At 33.9% G+C, this 14,346-nt stretch overlaps 1 protein-coding gene across 1 annotated transcript in view; it reads left to right on the plus strand.

Annotated features, from left to right (window-relative positions):
• The window catches only part of BRIP1 (BRCA1 interacting protein C-terminal helicase 1), a 180,355-nt gene that overhangs the window by 12,708 nt on the left and 153,301 nt on the right, over positions 1-14,346 (plus strand). Inside the window, exons 5-6 of the mRNA XM_038547960.1 lie at positions 1,029-1,156; positions 2,865-2,984. Of these exons, the coding sequence (XP_038403888.1) occupies positions 1,029-1,156; positions 2,865-2,984 (248 nt within the window). The remainder of the gene's footprint in view (positions 1-1,028; positions 1,157-2,864; positions 2,985-14,346) is intronic.

Genomic DNA, 14,346 nt, shown 5'->3' on the forward strand with positions numbered 1-14,346 from the left:
ATGCTGATGGATTTTAGAGTCCAACAGCAGGCATCAGTCATATCCATGTTCTGCTTCTCAGAAGCTTTATGATATTGGGCATATTGACTTCTTTAAAACCTTAGTGTTCACATTTATTAATTGGATTAATATTTTTGATGATTAAGAGGTCATTAATAAAAAAATTTTTAAAAAAGAGGTCATTAATCACCATAAAGGGCAGATAATAGGAGCTTGGTTTTATTGTATTTTTAAGTCTAAAGAACATAGAGGGCAGCCCTGGTGGCCTAGCAGTTAGCGCCGCCTTTGGCCGGGGGTGTGATCCTGGAGACCCAGGATTGAGTCCCATGTCAGGCTCCCTGCATGGAGCCTGCTTCTCCTTCTGCCTGTGTCTCTGCTTCTCTCTCTGTGCCTGTCATGAATAAATAAATAAAAAATCTTAAAAAAAAATAATGTAGAAGCTTAGTGCACAGGGACATTGAGACATTGTAGAGAAAGATTTTTATATAGATGAAATACATTTTCTTGTGAGACTCATAATTTTTAAACTATTAGCGGAAATGGTTTACAAAAGCATAAACCTATTGTATCGGAATTGGACTTTCCTATTTGTTTTTAAGTTGGAATGAGAATTTTATTTATTTTTTAAAGATTTTTATTTGACAAGAGAGCGTGCACATGCGCATGACCAGGGGGAGCAGCAGGCAGAGGGAGAGGGTGAAGTAGGCTCCCCACTGAACAGAGAGCCTGATGTGGACTTGATTCCAGAACCCTGGTATCATGACATGACCTGAAGGCAGACACTTAACCAGCTGAGCTAACCAGGCACCCAGAATTGGACTTTCCTATTGAAAGCATATTTCTCAAAATCTTGTATCTTTTTAAAGTAAACTCAGTGGTAAAGAAATGCTTTTAAATATGTCGAGCTTTTCATGTTTTAAAGTATGTTACGAAATTTTGAGAAATCTTAATTAATATCATCATTCTTACTTTTCCTGGAAAAATTGCCTAAGTTATTTATGCTAATTTTTTATGACTTCTTGTATAAGACTCTCCTGAAAAAACCACACTGGCTGCAAAGCTATCTGCCAAGAAACAGGCATCCATAAAAAGAGATGAAAATGATGATTTTCAAGTAGAGAAGAAAAGAATTCGACCCTTAGAAACCACACAGCAGGTAAACAATTTATTGGCAGTGAAATAATACCATTATTACTGCACACAGGAGTCAAGTATCAATCATGTTTTCAGTGACACTTGTACAATTTACTTGGGTCATATCATAGACATAAATGGTAAATTATTGTAACTTCATTTTATATAGTTATTCATTACAAAGGAGTTTATTATTATAGTAGATTATTCATAATATGTCTTTAAAGTGAAACTGCATGGTGCTTTTCCATATATGAGGAATTCGACAGTAAAATATTTACTAAAAGGCGTATGTTGGTAATATAGATACTTTGTAGTTTTTAACTCCATTGTTTTTAAAAAGATGGCATTTTCTTTTGGCCAAAGTATCTTTGATATGAATATTTTTGTTACTGATAGTTTTCGTATAATGACAAAGTTTATTCTCATTTATTGAATTTTAATATCAATACATGATAAAATGTTTATTTCTAAAATGTATTGAAAGACCTGAATTACTAAATATTTTATGTGAAATATGTTTTTCATACATGAATACAGTATTTTGTCTTAGAGATCATGGCAGTGAGGGAGGGAGATGGACTGGGATTTTGATAGCCTTAGATTTACAAATAAAGAGACTAACATAATTAATTAGCATATCCTTTGTAGATTATATATTTCTAATTGAATATACTCAAAAAGTGTTTGTATTCTTATGTAGTTTATTCTTTAATCTTTATTAACTTCCATAATTAAACCTTGGTTTTAGAGATAGAATGAACTAGTTTACTTTTGGAAAAGTACTGATTACAAATGAAGTATGAATATGTATAAATTTTCTTCTCCAGAATGTGTATGTAGAGTTGGATGTTGTGTAATAGGGCTCAACCTACAACATTTATTCCCTGACTTAATTCACTCATTTCTTTTTTGGTAGGAATGGGATTATCAGTAGAAATGCTTTTTTTGTTTTTCTTCTTCATAATTTAAGCAAATAGGTTTTTGGCAAGTATGAAAAAGCATAGACACTTTGGAAAGAAAACTTAGTATTTATAGAGGAAATATAGTCAAATACAACTTGAATTATAAAATATTTAGAAGATAATATTAATAATCAAATAATATATTCTATCTTGTAGGAAATCATGAATATTTACATTTAAAATTGTTATTCTGAGTTTTTTCGATTTACACATTTATTTATTAAAGATTTATTTATTTGAGAAAGACTTAAAGTGTGGTAGGTGAGGGGCAAGGGGAGAAGGAGAGAATCTTGAGCCCCACTCGTAGAGCCCCATTTAGGGCTCAATCCCATGACCCCAAGATGATGAATTGAGCCAAAACCAAGAATTGGACACTCAACTGACTGAGCCCCCCAGGCACCCATGAGTTTTTGCAATTTAGAATGAAGTTTTATTTTTATTTACTTTTGCTTTCCAATTAGATATTTAGTTGGACTTTGCTATAATACTACACTTGATGTCCATATGATAGCACTATTTATGGGAAGATCATTTTACAATACTATAGTTTTAACACATGACTAAAGCTGTTTTGGTTAGGATTTGAGAAATATAAGGTGCTCATTTCTATTTTTAAAAATTATTTGGTTATTGCCAGTTAGAAATAGTCTTTTTTTTTTTTTTTAATGCTGAAAACATATTGAAAACTGTTTTGATCTTTAAGAACAACTGGCCTGCTCAGACTTCTAGTTTACCTTAAACTTCATTTTGGTTCTGTGTTTACAGATTAGAAAGCGTCATTGTTTTGAAAAGGAGGTACATCATGTGGATGCAAAAGTTGCTTCAGGAAAGACCACAAAACTCAACTCTCCATTAGAAAAGATAAACTCCTTTTCTCCACAAAATGTATGTATTTATTCCATTGTTCAGTTTAAAGAGAGAAAATATGGAATTTGCTAAACTCATTTAAAAAAAAAGAATAGTATAATGCAAAGAATAGTAGAAGCCAATTCAGAAATCCTGTAAGTGCTATGGGAAATGCTATTTTCTTTGTTCCCCTGTTTCCTCATTTATAAAATGCAAGAATTGGACCAGAAAGAAATCTGAAGGATTTTTCCTCCTGTACATTCTAATGTTGTGGACTCTGCTTCCCTATAATTCTTTCAGTGTTCTTAGAGCAGGCACTTCTCAAGGAGTAGTTCCTTTCTAAAAACCGCCTTGGCATTTACATTGATGGTACAAAACAACAATAGGTAAAATTGTCAGGGCCCATCAAGATAGTGGTACTGGCTTGTTTTATTTATTTTATTTTTTTTTTTTATTTTTATTTTTTCTGGCTTGTTTTAATACTAGTTTTCTTTATCATCATTAATACACAGTTTAAAAAAGCCAGTTTTACTTAAGAATATCCTTGATGAAGAGGTAAAAATTACTAATTTTATTAAATTAGTAATAATTTAAGATTTTTAATATTCTGTGTGAAGAAGTGAGTGGTACTCAAAAATGTTTTGCATAAAGGAATAGGATGATTGTCTTGAGGAAAAACATTTGTAGGATAGTTTGGATTGTTAGTTGAACTAGCCATTTTTTTTTCATGGAACATCATTTTTACTTGAAAGACCGACCAACAGATGAACTATGCTCATTCTTGAAAATAAGCAAAGTAAGCCTGATAAAATTTGAGTGAAAATCAGAATTTTGAAAAAATGTATATGCCACTGTGAGCTTGGCAGTTTTATGATACTTATACTTTCCTGATAATAATGGTGGTAATATTATAGAATGTGACTTTTGGGTATTGTATAATGAAATGTGCTAACACTAATAAGATCTGTAAAATCAGGGAACCAAATATTTTCTAAATGGCCTATACATGATACTATAAAATAATGCCTGGAAAAGATCCATTGTAAGTGCCAGATAGACCAGTGGACCTATTTTTTTCCCCTTCCCATCATCCCTAGGCATCCTGAGATTTTTTTTTCCCCAGTCACTATAGATCAGTTTTCATTTCCATAGTTTTATATAAATGGAATCATGCCTCATTTTTTAAAATTAAATTTAAGATACTGTGAATTTTACCTGTTGGGTGTTGGATGTTATTTTATTTATATATATATATATATACACACACACTTGAGTTTTGTTCTGAGATGCAGTTAATTGGAATCAACTTGATCCTTTTGGGTCTGCTTTTAAGATTTGTTAGATGGGACCTGAGTAGAATTTAGTTTTGTGTTACCTCAATAGACGCTAGCTCCTTTGGAGTTTTCTATCTAATGCTCTGTGAATTGTTAGGTTTTCCAGTCTGGCTGGTGGGAATAGGCACTATTCCGTGCCCTGTGTGAGTGCCTCATCATTTCAGGTGGTTCTTTCCACTATCTTGGATAGTTTTCTCACTCACATGTACTGATTAATACTCTGCTAAATTTTCGAGAGGTCCCTTTACAGATCTCTGGAATTCATTCTTTGTGTAGCTCTCTCTACCTTAGTTTGTTAACCTGAACTTTAGTCTTCCCTGACTTCCTGGACTGAAGAGCAATGTCTCTTCAACACAGGTTTGCTGAACTTTATCTGGGTTCCCCTTCTCCATAGCACAGCCTAGCTCTCTCAAGACAGTAAGCTTAGGCAATCATAGTGCCTATCTCATTTATTTTCTATCTCTCAAGGATCACTTTTTTTTTTTTTTAATGATTTTATTTATTCATCCATGAGAGACACAGAGAGAGAGAGAGAGGCAGAGACACAGGCAGAGGGAGAAGCAGGCCCCATGGAGGGAGCCCAACGTGGGACTCGATCCCAGGTCTCCATGATCACGCCCTGGGCCAAAGGCAGCGCTAAACTACTGGGCCACTGGGGCTGCTCAGGATCACTCTTTCTTACCTGATATCCTGTATCTTAAAAACTATTGCTTCAAATATTCTGTCTGTACTTTTAGTTTTTCAGGTGGAGAATGAAAAAACTCATTATGTGACAAATTCCAGAAATCCTTAGGTGGCTTATAAGTCTTCTGTTTATCTATATAGTTATAAGACCTTTATTAACTGTTTTCTTTTGCCCTCTCAGCTCATCCTCCCTCTTTTTTTTTTTTTGACCAACTTCTCCTAATTCATCAAAAAGCTTTCTGTGACATCCTCAATTTTGAGTTAGATTCTCATCTGAATGTTCCTTGTACTTCCAGATTTTTAACACTTACTATCTTCTCTGCAAGGCCCTAAGTTCCATTAAGGAAACAGCAGGTTCTCTAGTATATTGAGACATCCTTGAAGGCTGTGACTATTTTATTCGCCTTATTATCCAAGCACTTAGCTTTGTGGTAGGAACCTAGTAAAGGCTGAGTGAATGAAAATTATATTCCCTGCCCCCGAAGAATCTTCCTTTAAATTCTTACAAATGCTAAATGGTGGAAAAGTTGTTGGTTATCTTCACAAAAGGCATATAGTTAGAGAAGTCGTCTCAGGAGCTTTTAATATTTAATTGTCATAATAATATATGCTGTATGTTTGCCTGTCAATGTTTCCTCCCTCGTTTCGTTAACAGTGCCTTATTTTCATAGCTCTTAGTATTTCAATTTACCTACCTGTTTATTATCTATCTGCTCTGTTAGAATATAATGCCAGTCTTTTTCACATGTATCTCTAGTACCTAGAATAGCATATAGTGTTGCCTAATAAATATTTGTTAGTAGACCATAGCATAGGCATATAATATTGTTATTCCCATTTTATAGATAAGGATACTCTGAGGAGTAAGTAAGCTTAAGGTCACAAAGCTGGCAAATATTAGAGCTAATTCCTGCCTAAGCAGTATGATGCTCTAATCACTTTATTATACAGTCTCTCTAAAATACCTCTCAAATCCTAAAGTCATCTAAGCCAGATTCTCATACCAACATAAAGGAAAGAAATATAATGTAGAAGCCTCAAGAAGAAAGAAATCAAGCATAGAATAAACTATGATTGATAATAGCTAAAATAAGAGAAGTGGATTTTTTTTTAAAAAAGTGGAACCCAGATAAAGTTTGATCGTTTTGTTGTTGTTGTTGTTTATTTATTTAGAGAGTGTGTGTGCATGCAAGCTAGTAGATGGGGAAAGAAGTGGAGGTTGGGGAGGTGTGGTCCGGGAGGGAGAGAATCTTAAGCAGGCTCCATGCCCGATGTGGAGTCCAACTTGGAGCTTGACCTCATGACCCTCAGATGATCTGAACCAAAATCAAGAGTCAGACACATAACTGACTAAGCCACCCAGGCACCCCTAGAAAGTGGATTTCAAAATTTTGTTTTGTTTTTATTGGTTAAGAGAATGAACTTGAATCAGATTACCTGGGTTTTAATCACAGCTCTGCTCTTTACTACCTGTGTAACCTTGAAGTTTTTAAACTATTGCTACTTTAATGTCCCTGTTTGTTAAATGGAGATAGTAATAGTACCTATCTCACAGTGCTATTATGAGGATTAAACAGGTTAATATTTATAAAGTGGTTAGAGTATACCTGGCATATTTTAGAGCTTATTAAGTGGTAAGTGGTAGTAGAAGTAGCAGCAATAGGGATAGTAGTAGCAGCAAATGGTTACATATTTGTGTGCTACTAATAAAGATTATATAATATTGATTAATATTACGTATATAGTTATCTTTAAATGCTACTAAAGTACATGATACAGTATTGATTGATAATAATTTTGAGGAATTAGTTTTATAATTAAGTAACAAATTCTTTTAATATTTATTAAGGATGTCTATAGCTGAACCTGTTTATAGTTTAGACCACTTGTCAGCAGAGTTTCTGGCTAGGTACCTCAATTTTAAGCCAAGTGCTTTGATTTCTCCTCTCTTGGTTACGTATATTAATCATTTAATGTGGTCTTCTTATTGGCAAGGTATGATTGTATTTATACGTATATATCCATATCTTTATATTGGTTTTATTTTTTAAACCAGAATTTATAAGTTTTGTTTCCTTGGCTATATGTGGCATAACTATATTGCTGAGAAATGGAATATTTGTCGTACATGCGTGATTTATTGTTTATGAGACTAAAGGTTTCTGATGATTTCTCATAAGTTTGAAGATTGTTAAACAAACTAAATTTCTCAATTAAATCTAATAACTCAAATGATAACATTTCACTAGTGTTAGAACTTTTGTTTCTAAGAAGTTATAAGTGATATATGCCATACTGATTCAACACATATATAAAGTATATTTATCATCACCAAAGTACTTTTGCAATGACAGAAAGACCATATGGTTGAGCTCTAATACTTGTTCTTTTTTTTATAGTTTGTAGTCAAAAACATGAATATATAAAGTAATTTTAGGTACTGGCTGAATGGTTAGGGAAAAACTCACAAATACTTAGGTAAAGGGATCTGTATTTTCAATGTTATTTTTTTTCCTAACAAAATTAGAATAAGCAGTTAAAATAGAAATATAATCAGTACAAAATATAAAATTGTAGTTAATATTTTCATAAATTGTTGGTAAATTTTAGTAAATTGTTAAGAGAACCTGTAGGTTTGTGTGTGGGTTTTTTTAAAAAAAGATTTTATTTATTCATTTGAGGGAGAGAGAGAGCAGGAGGAAGGGCAGGGGGAAAAGGGGAGAGAGAATCCCAAGCAGATTCTGAGCTGAGCGTGGAGCCTGATGTGGGATTTGATCTCATGACCCTGCAATATGATGTGAATTGAAACCAAGAGTTGAACGCTTACCTGACTGAGCCACTCAGACACCCTAGTGTAGATTTGTATGGTTTGCTGTCCTCTTAATTTTAAAAGTAGATGGTAGCATTTTTAGTGTAAATCTCTTGGTTTTTCAAAGAACCAGGACTGATTCTTTCCATGGATATAAGAAAGAATAATGGAGATATGAGTAGTGATAATTTTTTTAATTTATTTTTTTATTTTTTAATTTTTTTTATGATAGTCACAGAGAGAGAGAGAGAGGCAGAGACACAGGCAGAGGGAGAAGCAGGCTCCATGCACCGGGAGCCTGATGTGGGATTCGATCCTGGGTCTCCAGGATCGCATCCTGGGCCAAAGGCAGGCGCTAAACCGCTGCGCCACCCAGGGATCCCTGAGTAGTGATAATTTATTTAAAGAAAGAATTTTTGAGTTTAGAAGTATTTTTTTCTATTAGAACTTACTTTGCTTCTGGTATAACATTTCTTCTCTCATTTTTTTCTTTTGAATAGATGTATAATTGATATTTTCAAGTATATACATAATGATTTGATATTTGTATACATTTTGAAATGATCACAGTAAGTCTAGTTAACATCTGTCACTTATTATAGTTAGAAAATGTTTTTTCTTGTGATGAGAACTTTCGAGATTTACTTTCTTAGTAACTTTCAAATATAAAATACTTGTCAACTATGGTCACCATGCTGTACATTACATCTTCATGACTTATTTTATAACTGGAAGTTTTTGTCTTTCACTTCCTTCACGCATTTCCCCCCACCCCACTCCTTGCCTCTGGCAACCACCAGTCTATTCTCTATGAGCTTTTTTGTGTATGTGTTTTTGTTTTTTTTAGATTTTACAAATAAGCAAGATCATGCTGTATTTGTCTTTCTTTGTCAGACTTATTCACTTAGTATAAGGTCCTTGAAATCGGTCTATCCATGGTATTGCAAATGGCAAGATTTCATTCTTTTTTATGGCTGAATAATATTCCATTATGTATATATACATTTTCTTTATTCATTCATCCACTAATGGATGCTTAGATTATTTCCATATCTCAGCTATTGTTATTTTAATTTATTTTATTTTATTTTTTAGAGAGAGTATGAGTAGGGGGAGGAGCAGAGGGACAACCAGACTCCCCACTGAGCAGGGAGCCTGATGCAAAGAAAGCTCCATTCCAGGACCCTCTCAGATCATGACCTAAGCTGAAATCAGATGCTTGACTGACTGAGCCACCCAGGTGTCCTTCTGTATCTCCCCTAAGTAATGCTGCAGTGAACATAGGGGTACATATATCTTTTTTTGAGAGAGAGAGAAAGAGAGAGTATGTGCATGTGTGAGCCAGTGGGGAGGGGCAGAGGCAGAGGGAGAGAGAGAATCCTAAGCAGGCTCCATGCTCAGCACAGAGGTCAATATGGGGCTAAGTCTTGTGACCCTGAGATTATGACCTGAGGTGAAATCAAGAGTCAGATGTTTAACCGACTAAGTCACTCAGGCTCCTTCATAAATCCTTTTGAGTTAGTGTTTTTATTTTCTTTGGATCAATGCCCAGACATAGAATTGCTGGATCCTATATGGTGGTTATATTTTAAATTTTTTTAGTAATATCCATACCATTCCATAGTGGCTGCACAAATTTACATTCCCACCAACAGTGAACAAGGGTGCCCTTTGCTCTACATCCTCACCAATGCTTGTTATTTCTTGTTTTTTGTTTTGTTTTGTTTTGTTTTGTTGTTTTAAAGATTTCTTTATTTAAGAGAGAGAGTACAAGTCGGGGGAGAGGCAGAAGGAGATTCTCACTGAGCCCGATGCAGGGCTCAATCACAGGATCTAAGGATCATGACTTGAACTGAAGGCAGACATTTAACCATCTGAGCCACCCAGACACTCCTTCTTTTCCTGTCTTTGATAATAGTCATTCCAACAGGTTGTGAGGTGAGAGCTCATTGTAGTTTTGATTTGCATTTCCCTAAGAATTAAAGACATTGATCTTTTATATACCTGGTGGTCATATGTATGTCTTTAAAAAAAAAGTCTATTCAGATCTTCTGCCCATTTTAATTAATTAAGTAAGTAAGTAAGTAGGCTCCATGCCCAATGTGGGACTTGAACTCATGACCACGGATCAAGAGTTGGATGCTCTGTCAACTGGGCCAGCCAGGTGTCCCTCTTCTGCCCATTTTTAAATTGGATTGGTTGATTTTTCTGCTATTGAGTTATATGAGTTCTTTACATATTTTGGATTTTAGCCCCTTATCAGATATAGGGTTTGCAAATAATTCTCTTGTTCCATAGGTTGGTTTTTTATTTTGCTGATGATACTCTTTAGTGTGAGGAAGTCTTTTAGTTTGATATAGTCAAACTTGTTCGTTTTTGGTTTGTTGTTTTTGGTGTCATACTCATAAAACATTGGCAAGATCTGACATAGGGGCTTACTTCCTAGGGGTTTTATGATTTCAGATCTTAATGTTCAATTCTTTAATCTATATTAAGTTAATATTGGAGTGGACTATAAGATGATGGTTGATTTTCATTCCTTTTACAAATAGTTCTCCTTTCCCCATTGTATAATACTTCTTAATCTTTACTGAGTGGCTTATTATAAATCACAAAAATGTTTTCCATAAATTTTGGAATATATGGTTTTATAAAGAAGTGGAAAGAAAATGTGATTTCATAAGATTTAATATTTATTATATAGCAGCTTCTGAAGTTGGTTTATCATCAAAACCTTAGGTAAAGTAATTTTTTAAATACAGTCCATATTTTAGATCTTTCCTTTATTGCCAGATCACATGCCTCACATTTGGTAGATCACATTTTAGTTTAGATAATCCAAACATCTTGAATAAGGTAAATTGAGAGACTTGGGCAAGTAACATTTTTTTCTAGGATCTGTTCCTTCAACTTGCAGGAAAGAGAAGGTGGGACTAGATTTAATGTATCTTATATCACTTTTAGCTCTAACACTTTTAAATTCTAAGGATGCATCTTCTGTTTTGGTTCAGATGTTATAGGGAAGACAGAATTTATTTTTGGAATAATAGTTACGTGGATTCATAAATTAATGAATTAGTTTTCTTATCCCTACAAAATTATAAATGTTGTAGTCTTTCTACATTTAAAATCCATAGTTGTATTATTTAAAAAAAAAAAAATTGGGCAGCCCTGGTGGCACAGTGGTTTGGTGCTGCCTGCAGCCCGGGGTGTGATCCTGGAGACCCGGGATCGAGTCCCATGTCGGGCTCCCTGCATGGAGCCTGCTTCTCCCTCTGCCTGTGTTTCTGCCTCTCTCTGTGTGTCTGTCATGAATAAATAAATAAAATATTTAAAAAAATAAAATAAACTTTCCTTCATAAAGGAAATGATAAATTAGTGTAATGATTTCTCTTTTCCTCTGAATTCAACATTAAACTTTTAAGTTTTTCTTTATAATTTTCTTGGTTCTCATTAAAATAATATAGTTTTCAGCCTGTCGATTGAATAATTGGATAGTTGTCTTTTACCATCCTATCTCAAGTATCCTTGCTGTCTCTTCAAGTAAGAAAATGGAGTCAATACCTCATCTCTTACATAATTACCTTCCATTGTCCAATGCTTATTCTCTTATATTTTAGATTCTCTTTTTTACTGATAATTCAAATATCAAAGATCTAATAAGGTATTAGTCTCCATGTCAAAATACAGTTAAGAGAAACATTGTTTTTTAATAGTGTTACCATTCTGATTTTACTTTCTTCCACATGCATAATCATTTTCTCTAGAATTTATTTCCATTCTCTTCATTGTTAGTAAATTTTCACAACAGGTGAGGTATTTTTATAGACTCATGCTTATGCTTATACATAATTGTATTTATTAAATGTTAACATTGACTATATATTTTTATAAAAGTAGTTATATTTTTTGATTTAGTACAGCAGTAGCATTCATCACTTTTGCCTGGTGTGTAAAAGAGATGTGGGTCCAGTAGAGTGCGCTGTTGACCTTTGATAAAGTGTTGATGTTGGGCGAACCTTGGGGTTTCTCTCCTTTTTCTTCCTCTTACATGCCCGTCTTTTCTTTCTTTTCTGTCTCTTTCCCTCTCTCTCTTCTCCTTTCTTCCTCTCCCTCCCTTCAATATTTAAGGTGTTCTCTACGATCTCAAGAGAAAATTACCAGTTTTCTCTCACGTTATTTTACAAGTCATTTTCTCATAGTTTATTTTTTTATTTTTATTTTTTAAAGAGCCTTTATTCATGAGAGACAGAGAAAGAGAGGCAGAGACATAGGCAGAGGGAGAAGCAGTCTCCCTGTGGGGAGCCTGATGCAGAACTCAATTCCAGAACCCTGGGATCATTCCCTGAGCCACTGAGCCACCAAGGTGCCCCCATTTTCTCATAGTTTAATTTACTCTTATTTAATATTACTGCTTATATAGTGATATGATGCTTTATGTGCCAGAAACTTTTCCAAACATTCTAGAAACATTCATTCACCTGGTAAATACATGTTTTTATGAGTTAATATATATTGCAAGTTCTTTTAACTTTTCTTTGGATTTGACAATTTTCAAAATAAAATGAAATTTAACTCAATCCTGATGTTAGCCCTTTGAGAAAGGTATTATTATTTTCCCCAATGACATGTGGAAATTAAGGCATGAGAATTAAGTAGCTTGTTCATGTCAAAAAGCTGAGGCTAGTTTAAAACCCAGGCAGTCTGGCTCTAGAATTGATTCTCTCAATCACCTTACCATTCTGCCTGTGAATAAACTCTTTCAAATGAACTTGGATGAAAGTTTTTTGTACTGTTGTTACAGGACATGTTGTATTCAGAACCATATAGATAATTAAGATTACTTTGTCTTTAGTCTTTCAACACCCTGTTCTTTTCTTTACAATGCTTACCAAAATTTATAATCATATAGTTATTTGTAGGTTTAACTGTTTTGTTTGCCTCTTTGTCAGGCTGTCCACCAGGACAAGTGTTTTGTCTCTCTTGTCACTTTTTTAATAACCAGAATCTGGCTCAGGACCTGCACCTAGTAGGTACTGACATATTTGCTTAATAAATGAAAAAATGGCCAAAGTTGAGGAAATGCACGATTTACTATTGTAGTTTACAACTTTTACTCAGATTCATATACTAAAAGAGGTGTAATAGTACTGTTAAATAGAAGAGACTTAAATCAGGTTTTAAAATTTTTTTTCCTTTTGCAGTATATTTTGATAGTAGCTTTTTATGTAGTGGTAAACAGAAATAAAACAAACTGTAGGAGGTAAGAGGTAAATTGGTGCTTAATATAAACAAAAGATTAAAAGCATCTTTTGATTTGTTTAGCTGTTTCAGGAATAAGTTGTTAAATAATATGACCAACTAATCGAAGTATAATTTTTCCAAGGCAGCAAAATTTTTGAAGCCTATTATGTGCCAGACACTTAAAAACAATAACCTATATTTCTTGAAGGGTTAATAATGATGATATGAGGGGCAGCCCTGGTGGCTCAGCGGTTTAGCACCTGCCTTCAGCCCAGGGCATGATCCTGGAGTCCTGGAATTGAGTCCTATGTCGGGCTCCCTGCATGAAGCCTGCTTCTGCCTGTGTCTCTGCCTCTCTCTCTCTCTCTCTCTTTCTGTGTCTCTCATGAATAAATAAATAAAATCTTTAAAACAAATGATATGATGATAGCTTTTGGGAATATTACTTGTGCTAGGCAATTTGTATGTTCTCTTACTTAATCCTTAAATCAGCACTTCACCACTGTGAAGAAAACCAAATGGACATTAGATTCATTTTACAGATAAGAAAATTGAAGTCCAATGATACTAGGTTATTTGACTATGATCATACTACAAGTAAATGGTGGAACCATTATTTGAGCCTTGCTCTAAAATTGAGTGCATATAGATTCATGGATTATAAATGTGGAGAAAGGAGAGAAAAGGAGTGGCTGGGAAATTTTTTTTTTTCTTGTTGCCTGATGAGGAAAAAAAACAAATCATTGTGCAAGAGAAAATAGACTTTATTATTCAGTATGTCTGGCATTAAATAACTACTTTTGTTTTATTTTTTTTATTTTACTTATTTTTTAATTTTTTAATATTTATTTATTTATTTATTATAAAATTTATTTACTTATTCATGAGAGACACAGAGAGAGAGAGAGGCAGAGACACAGGCGGAGGGAGAAGCAGGCTCCATGCAGGGAGCCTGACATGGGACTTGATCCCAGGTCTCCAGGATCATGCCCTGGGCTGAAGGCGGCGCTTAACTGCTGAGCCACTGGGGCTGCCCTTATTTTTTTAATATCTACTTTTAAACAATCCATAGTTGGGGAAAGGTTAAGTTATCTTGCATGTTTTGTGTATTTTATTTACTAAAGAGTTTTAAACTAAAACTTAAAAATTATGAGTAATATACAGTGTTTGAAAAATCTTTAATAGTGTTATAAACCAGTACAAAGTAAAAATTAAAATATTCTCCCTTAGAACATTATTCCCACCCCCCTTTCTGCTTCCCAGAAGTAAACAAGATGAACACTTCCATGAGAATCTTTCTGGATCCTTTTGTATAAATTTACAATCGATA

The sequence above is a fragment of the Canis lupus genome, chromosome 9 (assembly GCF_011100685.1).
Source record: "Canis lupus familiaris isolate Mischka breed German Shepherd chromosome 9, alternate assembly UU_Cfam_GSD_1.0, whole genome shotgun sequence".
NCBI classification, from domain to species: domain Eukaryota; kingdom Metazoa; phylum Chordata; class Mammalia; order Carnivora; family Canidae; genus Canis; species Canis lupus.